Source organism: Oncorhynchus mykiss, chromosome 3, assembly GCF_013265735.2.
Source record: "Oncorhynchus mykiss isolate Arlee chromosome 3, USDA_OmykA_1.1, whole genome shotgun sequence".
Lineage (NCBI taxonomy): Eukaryota > Metazoa > Chordata > Actinopteri > Salmoniformes > Salmonidae > Oncorhynchus > Oncorhynchus mykiss.
Window position 1 is genome coordinate 54,631,210 of NC_048567.1, and position 15,337 is coordinate 54,646,546.

Consider the following 15,337-nt stretch of genomic DNA (forward strand, 5'->3'; position numbering starts at 1 on the left):
AGGGTCTTGTAGATGACATGGAGCCAGTGGGTTTGGCGACGAGTATGAAGCGAGGGCCAGCCAATGAGAGCGTACAGGTCGCAATGGTGGGTAGTATATGGGGCTTTGGTGACAAAACGGATTACACTGTGATAGACTGCATCCAATTTGTTGAGTAGGGTATTGGAGGCTATTTTGTAAATGACATCGCCAAAGTCGAGGATTGGTAGGATGGTTAGTTTTACAAGGGTATGTTTGGCAGCATGAGTGAAGGATGCTTTGTTGCGAAATAGGAAGCCAATTCTAGATTTAACTTTGGATTGGAGATGTTTGATGTGGGTCTGGAAGGAGAGTTTACAGTCTAACCAGACACCTAGGTATTTGTAGTTGTCCTCGTATTCTAAGTCAGAGCTGTCCAGAGTAGTGATGTTGGACAGGCGGGCAGGTGCAGGCAGCGATCGGTTGAAGAGCATGCATTTAGTTTTACTTGTATTTAAGAGCAATTGGAGGCCACGGAAGGAGAGTTGTATGGCATTGAAGCTTGCCTGGAGGGTTGTTAACACAGTGTCCAAATAAGGGCCAGAAGTATACAGAATGGTGTCGTCTGCGTAGAGGTGGATCAGAGACTCATCAGCAGCAAGAGCGACATCATTGATGTATACAGAGAAGAGAGTCGGTCCAAGAATTGAACCCTGTGGCACCCCCATAGAGACTGCCAGAGGTCCGGACAGCAGACCCTCCGATTTGACACACTGAACTCTATCAGAGAAACCAAGGCTGTCGAGTCTGCCGATGAGGATGTGGTGATTGACAGAGTCGAACGCCTTGGCCAGATCAATGAATACGGCTGCACAGTAATGTTTCTTATCGATGGCGGTTAAGATATCGTTTAGGACCTTGAGTGTGGCTGAGGTGCACCCACGACCAGCTCTGAAACCAGATTGCATTTCAGAGAAGGAATGGTGAGATTCGAAATGGTTGGTATTCTGTTTGTTGACTTGGCTTTCGAAGACCTTAGAAAGGCAGGGTAGGATAGATATAGGTCTGTAGCAGTTTGGGTTAAGAGTGTCCACCCCTTTGAAGAGGGGGATGACCGCAGCTGCTTTCCAATCTTTGGGAATCTCAGACGACACGAAAGAGAGGTTGAACAGGCTAGTAATAGGGGTGGCAACAATTTCGGCAGATAATTTTAGAAAGAAATGGTCCAGATTGTCTAGCCCGGCTGATTTGTAGGGGTCCAGATTTTGCAGCTCTTTCAGAACATCAGCTGACTGGATTTGGGAGAAGGAGAAATGGGGAAGGCTTGGGCGAGTTGCTGTGGGGGGTGCAGTGCTGTTGACCGGGGTAGGAGTAGCCAGGTGGAAAGCATGGCCAGCCGTAGAAAAATGCTTGTTGAAATTCTCAATTATGGTGGATTTATCAGTGGTGACAGTGTTTCCTATCTTCAGTGCAGTGGGCAGCTGGGAGGAGATGTTTTTATTCTCCATGGACTTTACAGTGTCCCAGAACGTTTTTGAGTTAGTGTTGCAGGAAGCAAATTTCTGCTTGAAAAAGCTAGCCTTGGCTTTTCTAACTGCCTGTGTATAATGGTTTCTGGACTCACTCTGATGGTCTGGACTCACTCTGATCACCTGTTGTGACAGTGGCTCCAGAAGTGATGTGAGACTGAGGGATAGGAGTTCATCCCTCTTTTGCCCCAGTTTGGCCCCCTTATTCAGAGAAAGTATGGATGCAAAACAACCCGCTGTTCCCTGCCCAATATCACACACAAACACACACACGCACAGACACACACACTTTCCATGATTTGTGGGGGTGGAAATCTGGCACAGCAAGCTGCTTATTTTGTTCCAGGAGTGGAACCCACTTTCTATTGAATGTTCTGGTTGGCTATATTTTACCAAACATTGTGATGGACTCAAGGGGTATGGAGAGGCATATTTTCCTAAGGTAATGTTATTTACTGTTTCTTCTGTGATTGTTTTACAGATGTCCCCTGCTATGCCCATACAGTTAGGACAAGCTCCTGTGACATCCACTCTCTCTACATCTTACCACACACACAGATACACACATGCAGGCTTACACACACACTCACACAGACACACAAAATGAGAAACCATGCTGGAAAGTCATCTAAACAAACTTGTATCCATGAAGCAAAACCTCTAGAGACTGAAAGTGCTATGCTAGGTACTTTTCCCTGTATATACTATTCCCTCTGCTTTGAGTCCCAATGTAAGGAATCAATGTCCTCCTGTCTCAGTGACAAACTGGGTCATTTGGTCTCTCGAGATCACTCCTCTGAGGGATCCTATGCTATCCACACACACACACACACACACACACATCTCATATCACGGGCTGTGTTTGTCTGCTTGTGAAGTACGTAAAACTGGAGCCAGAATGACAAACTATATTAGATAAGATACCACTCATTGGCAAGCTTTAGTAATATAAATGTACACAGTTGTCACGATCGTCATAATAACTGGACCAAAGCGCAGCGTGATCTGGGCTCCACATCTTTATTGCTGTGTGAACCGCAAAACAATAAAAGAACAAAACGTGACGCTACAATAGTGCTCACAGGCAACTATACATAGTCAAGATCCCACAAAGCACAATGGGGAAAATGGCTGCCTAAATATGATCCCCAATCAGAGACAACGATAAACAGCTGCCTCTGATTGGGAACCATACCAGGCCAACATAAATCATTAATCACCTCGATAACCCACCGTAGTCACTGTCACGCCCCAACCAACATAGAGAATAAACAGCTCTCTATGGTCAGGACGTGACAACAGTAATAACAACTTCCTTAATTGTTCATCACTAACTAAATATTTAAGTTTCCACAGGGGAAACATCATAGTCTCAGTCATCTGTAGCTAGTCCTCTGGCTTGCAGGCTAGCAGGTAGAAATACCTGACTCCGACCACAACCTCAGTCTCTGGGGAGGTCACCTCCATCACAGCCAACAGTCTGGAGAGGACAGAGAGAGATGTTAGATGTAACGTTAAATGATGCCTTTACATTTCATATTATTCTGTACGTACATCTTGGGAAGCTCCATTTAGTAAGATATGTTACGTTTCATATGGTATGTATTCATTTGTGGATGTCCATCACCCATTTCGTATGATATGTTACAAATTACACTTCTTATTATATGTTACGAATTTACAAAACGTACAATAGTTACACATTTGCAAAATGTATGATATGTTACGAATTCTAGCTAGGTTGCTAGGTTGCTAACACTAGCTAGGCTAGGGTTAGGGTTAGCTGAAAGGGTTAAGGTTAGGGTTAGGGGAAGGGTAGGCTTACTATGTTATGTCTAGTCTATGAGACCTGGCTGTTCATCCAAACACACTCCTGCCTAGACACAACTGTTCAACACAAAATGAGCAATGAGTTAGTCTAGCAATGCAATCCTTCCAATTGTTGTTAATCACTCGGCTACTGCAGGAACCCTGGAAATCGAGGCTAGCATTGAGAATCAATTCAACAATTATTGTACATGGGAATACAGTAGCAACAATGGCAGATATAACAGTGGATGCAATGGTACTCAGGCCTCACCATTCTTTCTCTGTGTAGGGGATGGAGTTGTAGGACTGTTTGTAGAGAGCCACAGAGTTGGGGCCCAGACAGAGGTTACGATAGGGCAGGAGGGCAGCATAAAACTGATGAGATTAAAAAAAGACAAATTATGTTGAAAAAACACACAACAAATCTACTGTATGCATTGAGAATTTGTACATCGTCAATCTATCAAAAATGTGCATTGCGTTTTGTTTTCTACAGTATTTAGAATGGTACATTTCCACTGTTTATGGATAATATACTTTTATTCAATTCTCTAGAGTTGTCCAGACCTTGAGGACTGTTGAGTGTGTGGTAGCAGTCGCCATGATGGATCTCCATGTCCATGGTACAGTTGAGCGGATAGAGACGGCCTTTAGGATGCAGGATCCTATGGGCTTCCTTGGAGGAACTGCGGCCGGTCAGGCAGTCATGGCCGTCACCAGTTCCACTGAGCTGCGAAGGGCAGCTCTTCAGCCGGACACTGTCTGACAGACAGAGACAAGAGAGACACAATGATCAGCAGCCGGACACTGTTTATAAAGAAACCAGAGACATAAAAATCAGGGCTACATAATACAGGCTATACTGAAGTTATTTGCTAGCCTAGTCTCAGATCTGTAAAGATAATTTGCTAGCCTAGTCTCAGATCTGTAAAGATATTTGCTAGCCTAGTCTCAGATATGTAAAGATATTTGCTAGCCTAGTCTCAGATCTGTAAAGATATTTGCTAGCCTAGTCTCAGATCTGTAAAGATATTTGCTAGCCTAGTCTCAGATCTGTAAAGATATTTGCTAGCCTAGTCTCAGATCTGTAAAGATATTTGCTAGCCTAGTCTCAGATCTGTAAAGATATTTGCTAGCCTAGTCTCAGATCTGTTTCTGCTCTTTTGTATTCTATGACTGTAATGTAAAGAGAGTTTGAGTCCACGTTAGTGTTACTCAAAACAAAACATGACCCTCCAGTCCAGTCCACCTTTCTCCTCTTCCCTCTGGGGTTGGCTCTGACCTGTAAGAGATGTTAGGGGCGGAGACTCTGACCTGTAAGAGATGTTAGGGGCGGTGGCTCTGACCTGTAAGAGATGTTAGGGGCGGTGACTCTGACCTGTAGGAGATGTTAGGGGCGGTGACTATGACCTGTAAGAGATGTTAGGGGCGGTGACCATGACCTGTAAGAGATGTTAGGGGCGGTGACTCTGACCTGTAAGAGATGTTAGGGGCGGTGACTCTGACCTGCAGGAGATGTTAGGGGCGGTAACTCTGACCTGTAAGAGATGTTAGGGGCTGTGACTCTGACCTGTAAGAGATGTTAGGGGCGGTGACTCTGACCTGTAGGAGATGTTAGGGGTGGTGGCACTGACCTGTAGGAGATGTTAGGGGCGGTGACTCTGACCTGTAAGAGATGTTAGGGGCGGTGACTCAGACCTGTAGGAGACGTTAGGGGCGGTGACTCTGACCTGTAAGAGATGTTAGGGGCGGTGACTCTGACCTGTAAGAGAAGTTAGGGGCGGTGACTCTGACCTGCAGGAGATGTTAGGGGCGGTAACTCTGACCTGTAAGAGATGTCAGGGGCGGTGACTCTGACCTGTAGGAGATGTTATGGGCGGTGACTCTGACCTGTAGGAGATGTTAGTGGCGGTGACTCTGACCTGTAGGACATGTTGGGGGCGGTTACTCTGATCTGTAGGAGATGTTAGGGGCGGTGACTCTGACCTGTAGGAGATGTTGGGGGCGGTGACTCTGACCTGTAGGAGATGTTAGGGGCGGTGACTCTGACCTGTAGAAGATGTTATGGGCGGTGACTCTGACCTGTAAGAGATGTTAGGGGCTGTGACTCTGACCTGTAAGAGATGTTAGGGGCGGTGACTCTGACCTGTAGGAGATGTTAGAGGTGGTGGCACTGACCTGTAGGAGATGTTAGGGGCGGTGACTCTGACCTGTAAGAGATGTTAGGGGCGGTGACTCTGACCTGTAGGAGATGTTAGGGGCGGTGACTCTGACCTGTAAGAGATGTTAGGGGCGGTGACTCTGACCTGCAGGAGATGTTAGGGGCGGTAACTCTGACCTGTAAGAGATGTCAGGGGCGGTGACTCTGACCTGTAGGAGATGTTATGGGCGGTGACTCTGACCTGTAGGAGATGTTAGGGGCGGTGACTCTGACCTGTAGGAGATGTTGGGGGCGGTTACTCTGATCTGTAGGAGATGTTAGGGGCGGTGACTCTGACCTGTAGGAGATGTTAGGGGCGGTGACTCTGACCTGTAGGAGATGTTAGGGGTGGTGACTCTGACCTGTATGATATGTTATGTGCGGTGACTCTGACCTGTAAGAGATGTTAGGGGCGAATGCCTCTGACCTGTAAGAGATGTTAGGGGCGGTGACTCTGACCTGTAAGAGATGTTAGGGGCGGTGACTCTGACCTGTAGGAGATGTTAGGGGCGGTGACTCTGACCTGTAAGAGATGTTAATGGCGGTTACATGCTCCAGGACCACCTCCTGCTGGGCAGGGCTCACGTCGGTCCCCAACACCGAGGAGAAGTGAGGAGGCCAGGAGCACAGTGCCCTGACCCACAGCCTACATGTACTGCCAGGTCAAAGGGCTGCAGGGCAGAGGCCCACCCATTTGGGAGCCAGACCCAGCCAATTAGAATTAGTTTTTCCACACAAAGAGCTTTATTACAGACGGAAATACTCCTCAGTTTCATCAGCTGTCCGGTTGGCTGCAGGTGAAGAAGCCAGACGTGGAGGTCCTGGGCTGGCGTGGTTACACATGGTCTGCGATTGTGAGGCCAGTTGGACGTATTGCCAAATTCTCTAAAACAACATTGGAGGCAGCTTATGGTTTAGAAATGAACATTCAATTCTCTGGCAAAAGCTCTGGTGGAGATTCCTGCAGTCAGCATGCCAATTGCACACTCCCTCAAAACTTGAGACATCTGTGGCATTGTGTTGTGTGACAAAACGGCACATTTTAGAGAGTATTTATATTTTTCCCAGCACAAGGTGCACCTGTGTACTGACCATGCTCTTTAATCCGCTTCTTGTTATGCCACACCGGTCAGGTGGATGGATTATTTTGGAAAAGGAGAAATGCTCACTAACAGGGATGTAAACTAATTTGTGCACAAGACTTGAGAGAAATAGGCGTTTTGTGGGTATCAAAGATTTCTGGGATCTTTTATTTCAGTTCATGAAACATGGGACCAACACTTTACTTGATGCGTTTATATTTTATGTCCACAGAAGACTGTAACCATATCATCTGAGCATGCATATTCCATGATATTTGATTTAAGAAAAACAAACGGTCTGTATCCTGTGTAACAGGTATATGTCACGACTACCTTCTCTTCAGGAAGGACAAGGCCTCTTCAATGAGCTGAGACTCTGTATTTCCAGTAGGAGGCAGCATGCTCCTTACCTTCAAACAGATGATGGGCCATGCCATGCCACTGAGCTATACTACAGGAGAAAACAACACACGAATACAACGGTATTCTCCAGCCCAGAAAGAGATCTGTTTCTCTTACGGATTTTACTAAAACTCATGCAAGCTTTCTTTCTCACTAGGTTGTGGAAGCTACATTAAGGAATGTGATCACACACACACTACCTCACTCATCGCAGGAGATTCCCTTTCTTCATAGAGCCAGTTCCAGGTAAACCACTAGGTGCTTGGCCAGGCTCGTATGAGACAGGCCCCAGATAGAGAGAGGAAGGGGCGGAGCAGCGGCTTCATGGGAATGTGTGTTTGCGAATGAGGCTGGGCTCATCGGGTCAAAGAGAGCTGTGTGCTGTGTCAGAACCAATAAGAAGTCCCATGGAGATGGGATGGGGGAAGGATCATAAACTTGTTTTCCTATGAAATGTTTTACTTGTTGTGATTGATGTGGGAAAATACAAAAGCCTGATGAGTTCAGTCTCCTGACTCAGATAAAAACCTTATTCCAACTGATCACTGAGCCATAGATCAACAACAACAGGCTTTATCCTGAGCTGCACTACCACTAGATCATTGAAAGAGTTAATCATAAACAGGACTGGTCCAAGAAGGACTGGTCCAAGAACCGATTAAAGGTCTTCTCTAAGTTTGCATAATGTTATGAATTTGGTTGAACACAAAAAAAAAAAAAAAAAAAAAAAAAAAAAGAACATCTGGGGCAGTGTGGCTACGTTTAGACAGGCAGCCTAATTCTGATGTTTTCGCATCAGATCTTTTCACATCAGGTCTTTTTCAGACCTGATCTGATTGCTCAAAAGACAAATTAGTGAAAAAGTATCAGAATTGTTCTGCCTGTCTAAACGCAGCTTAAGTATCAAGTGTCTCAGACCAGGATCAGATTCCCGTTGTCCATGTTATATTTTTCAAAAGGCAAAACCGATCCTAAAATCCACACCCCTAATATTACTCTGAGACACTTGATACGGCCCTGAAGTTAAATAATATTCAACATTTACAATTGTGTCTGCAGACATTTTATTGTCAATCTCAGGCAAGGAAGATACTGAAGGTGGCAAGCATTTTGGTAATGATGTGACTAAGGTGAATAGTTTGCTCTACATTACAACATATAAAAGAAGAGACAAAACCAAAGGGACTTCAATGACATCTTATGTGAACAGAATAACATTTCTAGTATCAGCTTGAACATGATTGACACAAGCCTAAACACAAGCTTAAAACACATCTGTCTACACACAAACACATTCACACTGTAAAGAGTGTTCACTCCGGTTTAGACGCCAGAACACAGAAATACTCCAGCGTCACTTCCATGAGTGTGTCTGGTGATGTGACTCCCATCTCCTTCAGAAACCTGCAATATGACGTCAATATATTTGATAAAATAATTCCATTTGGGATGGACCATAAAAGTGACATGGATGACATTTCTTTCTTAATTTTTTTGTTCAGTCATTTTTTAAATAATCTCATTAGTTCATTCATTCACCCATAATCCATTCATCCATCCATTCAGTCATTCATTCATCCGTTGATTGATCAGGGTTGTTACCTGTCGAGTGTTCTCTGCAGCAGTGCGTTGGCAGCATCAGGCTCGGCCCTCTGGAAGGCCTGGTACATGGAGAAGGACTCCATGAAGCCCACTATGTTCCTCACTGAGATCTGCTGCTTCAGTGGGATACACTCAATCCTGAAATAATAACAGATACACACACACTGTTGAATTGAGAGGAGAGTCATAGTGGATGCCCTATTTACCCAGGGGGGCCAAGAGGTTTAAGTCAAGTAAGTCATTATATTGAATACTCCTGCAGTTTATTGAGTACAACATTTGATTTTGACCACCTGAGAGTAACTAGGTGTGAGTGCATTACTTTTGTATACAGTGCCTTGCGAAAGTATTCGGCCCCCTTGAACTTTGCGACCTTTTGCCACATTTCAGGCTTCAAACATAAAGATATAAAACTGTATTTTTTGTGAAGAATCACCAACAAGTGGGACACAATCATGAAGTGGAACAACATTTATTGGATATTTCAAACTTTTTTAACAAATCAAAAACTGAAAAATTGGGCGTGCAAAATTATTCAGCCCCTTCACTTTCAGTGCAGCAAACTCTCTCCAGAAGTTCAGTGAGGATCTCTGAATGATCCAATGTTGACCTAAATGACTAATGATGATAAATACAATCCACCTGTGTGTAATCAAGTCTCCGTATAAATGCACCTGCACTGTGATAGTCTCAGAGGTCCGTTAAAAGCGCAGAGAGCATCATGAAGAACAAGGAACACACCAGGCAGGTCCGAGATACTGTTGTGAAGAAGTTTAAAGCCGGATTTGGATACAAAAATATTTCCCAAGCTTTAAACATCCCAAGAAGCACTGTGCAAGCGATAATATTGAAATGGAAGGAGTATCAGACCACTGCAAATCTACCAAGACCTGGCCGTCCCTCTAAACTTTCAGCTCATACAAGGAGAAGACTGATCAGAGATGCAGCCAAGAGGCCCATGATCACTCTGGATGAACTGCAGAGATCTACAGCTGAGGTGGGAGACTGTCCATAGGACAACAATCAGTCGTATATTGCACAAATCTGGCCTTTATGGAAGAGTGGCAAGAAGAAAGCCATTTCTTAAAGATATCCATAAAAAGTGTTGTTTAAAGTTTGCCACAAGCCACCTGGGAGACACACCAAACATGTGGAAGAAGGTGCTCTGGTCAGATGAAACCAAAATTGAACTTTTGGCAACAAAGCAAATCGTTATGTTTGGCGTAAAAGCAACACAGCTCATCACCCTGAACACACCATCCCCACTGTCAAACATGGTGGTGGCAGCATCATGGTTTGGGCCTGCTTTTCTTCAGCAGGGACAGGGACAGGGACAGGGAAGATGGTTAAAATTGATGGGAAGATGGATGGAGCCAAATACAGGACCAAAACTGACAGAGACATACCCCAAGCGACTTACAGCTGTAATCGCAGCAAAAGGTGGCGCTACAAAGTATTAACTTAAGGGGGCTGAATAATTTTGCACGCCCAATTTTTCAGTTTTTGATTTGTTAAAAAAGTTTGAAATATCCAATAAATGTCGTTCCACTTCATGATTGTGTCCCACTTGTTGTTGATTCTTCACAAAAAAATACAGTTTTATATATTTATGTTTGAAGCCTGAAATGTGGCAAAAGGTCGCAAAGTTCAAGGGGGCGAATACTTTCGCAAGGCACTGTATATACACTACATACGCATGCAAGCACACACACACGCATACCGGCATCACAAACACACACACTTTTACACTCATCATATGCTGCTGCTACTCTGTTCTTTATTTTTAATCATATTATTAAATATCCTTGATGCATAGTCACTTTACACTTTACACTTTATATAATAGAATATACACTGCTCAAAAAAATAAAGGGAACACTTAAACAACACAATGTAACAAGTCAATCACACTTCTGTGAAATCAAACTGTCCTCTTAGGAAGCAACACTGATTGACAATAAATTTCACTTGCTGTTGTGCAAATGGAATAGACAACAGGTGGAAATTATAGGCATTTAGCAAGACACCCCCAATAAAGGAGTGGTTCTGCAGGTGGTGACCACATTCCACTTCTCAGTTCCTATGCTTCCTGGCTGATGTTTTGGTCACTTTTGAATGCTGGCGGTGCTTTCACTCTAGTGGTAGCAAGAGACGGAGTCTACAACCCACACAAGTGGCTCAGGTAGTGCAGCTCATCCAGGATGGGACATCAATGCGAGCTGTGGCAAGAAGGTTTGCTGTGTCTGTCAGCGTAGTGTCCAGAGCATGGAGGCGCTACCAGGAGACAGGCCAGTACATCAGGAGACGTGGAGGAGACCGTAGGAGGGCAACAACTCAGCAGCAGGACCGCTACCTCCGCCTTTGTGCAAGGAGGAGCAGGTGGAGCACTGCCAGAGTCCTGCAAAATGACCTCCAGCAGGCCACAAATGTGCATGTGTCTGCTCAAACGGTCAGACACCGACTCCATGAGGGTGGTATGAGGGCCCGACATCCACAGGTGGGGGTTGTGCTTACAGCCCAACACCGTGCAGGACGTTTGGCATTTGCCAGAGAACACCAAGATTGGCAAATTCGCCACTGGCGCCCTGTGCTCTTCACAGATGAAAGCAGGTTCACGCTGAGCACATGTGACAGACGTGACAGTGGAGAACGTTCTGCTGCCTGCAACATCCTCCAGCATGACCGGTTTGGCGGTGGGTCAGTCATGGTGTGGGGTGGCATTTCTTTGGGGGGCTGCACAGCCCTCCATGTGCTCGCCAGAGGTAGCCTGACTGCCATTAGGTACCGAGATGAGATCCTCAGACCCCTTGTGAGACCATATGCTGGTGCGGTTGGCCCTGGGTTCCTCCTAATGCAAGACAATGCTAGACCTCATGTGGCTGGAGTGTGTCAGCAGTTCCTGCAAGAGGAAGGCATTGATGCTATGGACTGGCCCGCCCGTTCCCCAGACCTGAATCCAATTGAGCACATCTGGGACATCATGTCTCGCACCATCCACCAACACCACGTTGCACCACAGACTGTCCAGGAGTTGGCGGATGCTTTAGTCCAGGTCTGGGAGGAGATCCCTCAGGAGACCATCCGCCACCTCATCAGGAGCATGCCCAGGCGTTGTAGGGAGGTCATACAGGCACGATGAGGCCACACACACTACTGAGCCAAATTTTGACTTGTTTTAAGGACATTACATCAAAGTTGGATCAGCCTGTAGTGTTGTTTTCCACTTTAATTTTGAGTGTGACTCCAAATCCAAACCTCCATGGGTTGCTAAATTTGATTTCCATTGATCATTTTTGTGTGATTTTGTTGTCAGCACATTCAACTATGTAAAGAAAAAAAGTATTTAATAAGAATATTTCATTCATTCAGATCTAGGATGTGTTATTTTAGTGTTTCCTTTATTTATTTGAGCAGTGTATATATTTAATTCTTAAATAGAAACTCAGAGACACAGGGTCAAAGTCACACCATGAGAAATGTTTTAATGTGTAACAGGCTGTTCTACTGGGTTCTCACAGAGGCTGTATGAGTTACCTCTCTTTGTCAGGGAAGGGGATAGCAGTGTAAAGCTCCTGTAGTTTGGTGTTGGCCACTGCTACCTGTGTGCTGGTGTATGGTAACAGCACCTTCTTGAACTGGGGATAGCAAAGTCAAATCTCAGTCAGGAAACAGTCAGCAAACGTGGTACTTATATCAAACAAAGAATTGTGAGGGTCTATTGTATCATACAGGTGAGCCCATGGAAATTAAACTTTTTTTCAGAATTGAAATGTCTCAATAGGGCAGCAAACAAACATTTTGTAAGCATGCTGTACATGAAAACAACAATTGTACTTAGTACCCAATGAAAATAAACATATGACACACTAAACCAATTAAGTAGCATTGGTTTGTCCACATAAAAGTCCTTCTAGTTCTGTGTTTTTCACCTCATCACAGATGTCAGTGAGTCTGTCCCCACATGAGCCGTAATGGAGTCTGAAGTTATCAGCAAAGCCAAGCAGAGCCATGCAGCCGCAAGGCTTCAGGACCCGACCTGCCTCCAAGAGGAACCGCTGCTGGTCAAACCAATGGGCCGCTGAGGCTGCAGTCAGTAGGTCCACAGAAGCATCCGGAAACGGCAGCTCTTCAGCTGTCCCTTTCCTGTATAGTAAGTATTAAGACACAGCACCAAACATTGAGGATTTCTACATAAACTAACATATTAACTAGGGGCCTATTGAAAGTGGGAAGCTACTGCTGACCTTTGTGCTGAGTGTAATTGACCGTCTCTGCAGATTGTCATCACTGTTTCTTTTTAAACAACATACACGTTGGTTTTACATTTTGTCCCATTCAAATTCCTATTATCCCTAAACCCTAACCCTTAACCCCAACCCCTAACTAAACCTTACCCTAACTCCTAACCCTAACCCTAATTTTATATGAGATTTGGTTTAAGGTTAAAACTTTTACTCCCAGGTTGTTTTATGATTGTCTTCCTCCTGCTTTTGAATTGTTGTGGGTGACCCCTCAGAGCTCTCGGCCTCTCATGTCCTCCCACTTTCTCCAGACTGGTCAGAGGTGCAATATACCCATGCAACCCAAGGTTTGACACCAATACAAAAAGAAACACTCCCTAAACCCTAACCAAACTCTAAAATAGCAATTTTTCTTAATGTATGAGGAATGGAAAAATTTTCCCCACTTATCACATTTTTCTTGTTTTACTATCCTTGTGAGGAATTTTGGACCTCAAAAGGATAGCAAGGTTAAACACACACATACACACATTCAAATACCTGTAGGTGATGTTGTTGAACCCTGCCACTGCCCTGGCCTCCTCCAGTTGGCACTCGCTGATGTCGATGCCCACCACTTCCTGGAAGTGTGGGGCCATCAGGCGTGAGTTCTGCCCCGTCCCACATCCCAGGTCCACAGCTAGGGCATGAGGCTGGACTTTCTGAAGAGCAGTGAGACACTAGTGAGACACTATTTAACTAGCCTTCACTAAAGGAGAGTGATAGCTAGTGATAGTGTAAATGTGATGATCAATACAGATAATGTACAGTACCAGTTAAAAGTTTGGACACACTAACTCGTTCAAGGGTTTTTCTTTATTTTTACTATTTTCTACATTGTAGAATATTAGTGAAGACATCAAAACTCTGAAATAACACATATGGTATCATGCAGTAACCAAAAAATGGTTAAATACATCAAAATATATTTTGTATTCTTCAAAGTTGCCACCTTTTGCCTTGATGACAGCTTTGCTCACTCTTGGCATTCTCTCATCCAGCTTCACCTGGAATGCTTTTCCAACAGTCTTGAAGGAGTTCCCACATATGGAGTGCAAATGTATACCACACCTACCTTGTCACAACACAACTGATTTGCTCAAACACATTAAGAAGGAAATAATTTTTACAAATTAACTTTTAACTAGGCACACCTGTTAATGTAAATGCATTCCAGGTGACTACCTCATGAAGCTGTTTGAGAGAATGCCAAGAGTGTGCAAAGGGTGGCTACTTTGAAGAATCTCAGATATATAAAACATATATTGATTTGTTTAACACTTTTTTGGTTACTACATGATTCCATATGTGTTATTTCATAGTTTTGATGTTTTCACTATTATTCTACAATGTAGAAAATATTAAAAATAAAGAAAAACCCTTGAATGGGTTGGTTTGTCCAAACTTTTGATATGTACTGTTTATTAAACTCTGGTCTCACCTTCCTTTCCAGGTAATGCAGGATGATGTCTCTGATCTCCTCTGGGGGTACAAAGCGGTACCTCTGGTAGATGGAGGCATGGTGTTTCTCCTCAAACAGCCGGTAGGTCATGGTGCTCTGCTGTCGTCTGCGCAGCTAGCCTAGTGCTCCTTCCAGCTTGCAGTGACTCAGCAGAGACACAGAGACACAGACACAGAGACTGATCTGCTCCTTCACTAGGATCTGTCAATCATTACATGGAAGGAGGAGAGATACTGTACATAAGGAGTAGGACAGAGGAGGCTACTGGTAGTAGTCACTCAGTCACATCGAGGAGAGGTTTAAAGAGATTCTATGACACCTGGGCTGCTAAGATAAAATAACTTGTTGATTTGTCTGTGATGTGTGGAACGATAACGTCCGATAAGGGCAACAATAATGACATGCCCATAGATAGACTAGTGGTTTAAAACATGTCATAGTGTCTTACAGTATGTCTTATGTCTTATGCAGGTACCGCATTCAGTTAGATTGTGCATTTAAGACAAAAGTTGTGAAACTAGACTGGATCCCATGATGCAGGGATTAGGTTATCGAACAGAACAGTTTCCTGAACAATAACAAAAAACAAGAACACGTACAGAAACGTTTAAATAGTCTTCTGAAAGTTTGCAATGAAGTCATATTCAATTGTAATGTCATATATAACAAAATCACCTTCCAAAATGCAATGGAGCTTGTAAAGCCATATGTGTTTCTCTCTCAGCTGAAAATTCCACGTAAGCAAAGTTGCCAGGTCCCTCTCACAGTTTTACCGGAAGTGTGCCCAGATTGTCCAAATAGCCATATGCATGCTGGGGCCTCAGTGTTAACTCTTGACTGTCCAGAATATTTAACCTATTGTAAACCCTTGCTGACCCAGAGCGTGTATAACATTGGAGATGTCTACATTTAAATTGACAGTAATTATGTGATGATAAGCAAGTGATTTAACCCCCCCTAGAAGCATGACTAAATCATTTCTAGAGAGAGTGAATGGTGGAACATAGTGATGA

General features: G+C 44.2%; 1 protein-coding gene and 1 long non-coding RNA gene across 2 annotated transcripts; both read right to left on the reverse strand.

Moving 5' to 3' along the window:
* Positions 1 to 2,528: 2,528 nt before the first annotated feature.
* On the reverse strand, positions 2,529 to 5,269 carry LOC110520218. The gene is made up of 3 exons (XR_002472959.2): positions 3,864 to 5,269; positions 3,568 to 3,671; positions 2,529 to 2,967 (listed from the first exon to the last, which is right to left on the reverse strand). It is a non-coding gene; the product is annotated as an uncharacterized LOC110520218 (long non-coding RNA).
* Positions 5,270 to 8,020: 2,751 nt separating this feature from the next.
* LOC110520214 (putative methyltransferase DDB_G0268948) lies at positions 8,021 to 15,133 on the reverse strand. The gene is made up of 7 exons (XM_021597375.2): positions 15,000 to 15,133; positions 14,304 to 14,525; positions 13,364 to 13,524; positions 12,512 to 12,725; positions 12,117 to 12,217; positions 8,583 to 8,720; positions 8,021 to 8,384 (listed from the first exon to the last, which is right to left on the reverse strand). Exons 2-7 carry the CDS (start codon positions 14,412 to 14,414, stop codon positions 8,294 to 8,296), a joined length of 816 nt encoding a protein of 271 aa, XP_021453050.2. The 5' UTR covers positions 14,415 to 14,525; positions 15,000 to 15,133; the 3' UTR covers positions 8,021 to 8,293.
* Positions 15,134 to 15,337: the final 204 nt, after the last annotated feature.

Bases quoted from the DNA above. Each gene is read 5' to 3' on its own strand.
- LOC110520214 (XM_021597375.2), bottom strand. From the start codon at position 14,414: ATGACCTACCGGCTGTTTGAGGAGAAACACCATGCCTCCATCTACCAG. The intron at 13,525-14,303 runs GTGAGACCAGAG...ACTGCTCTTCAG, and splicing joins TGCATTACCTGGAAAGGAAG to AAAGTCCAGCCTCATGCCCT. The intron at 8,385-8,582 runs GTAACAACCCTG...GTCATATTGCAG, and splicing joins CTGCAGAGAACACTCGACAG to GTTTCTGAAGGAGATGGGAG.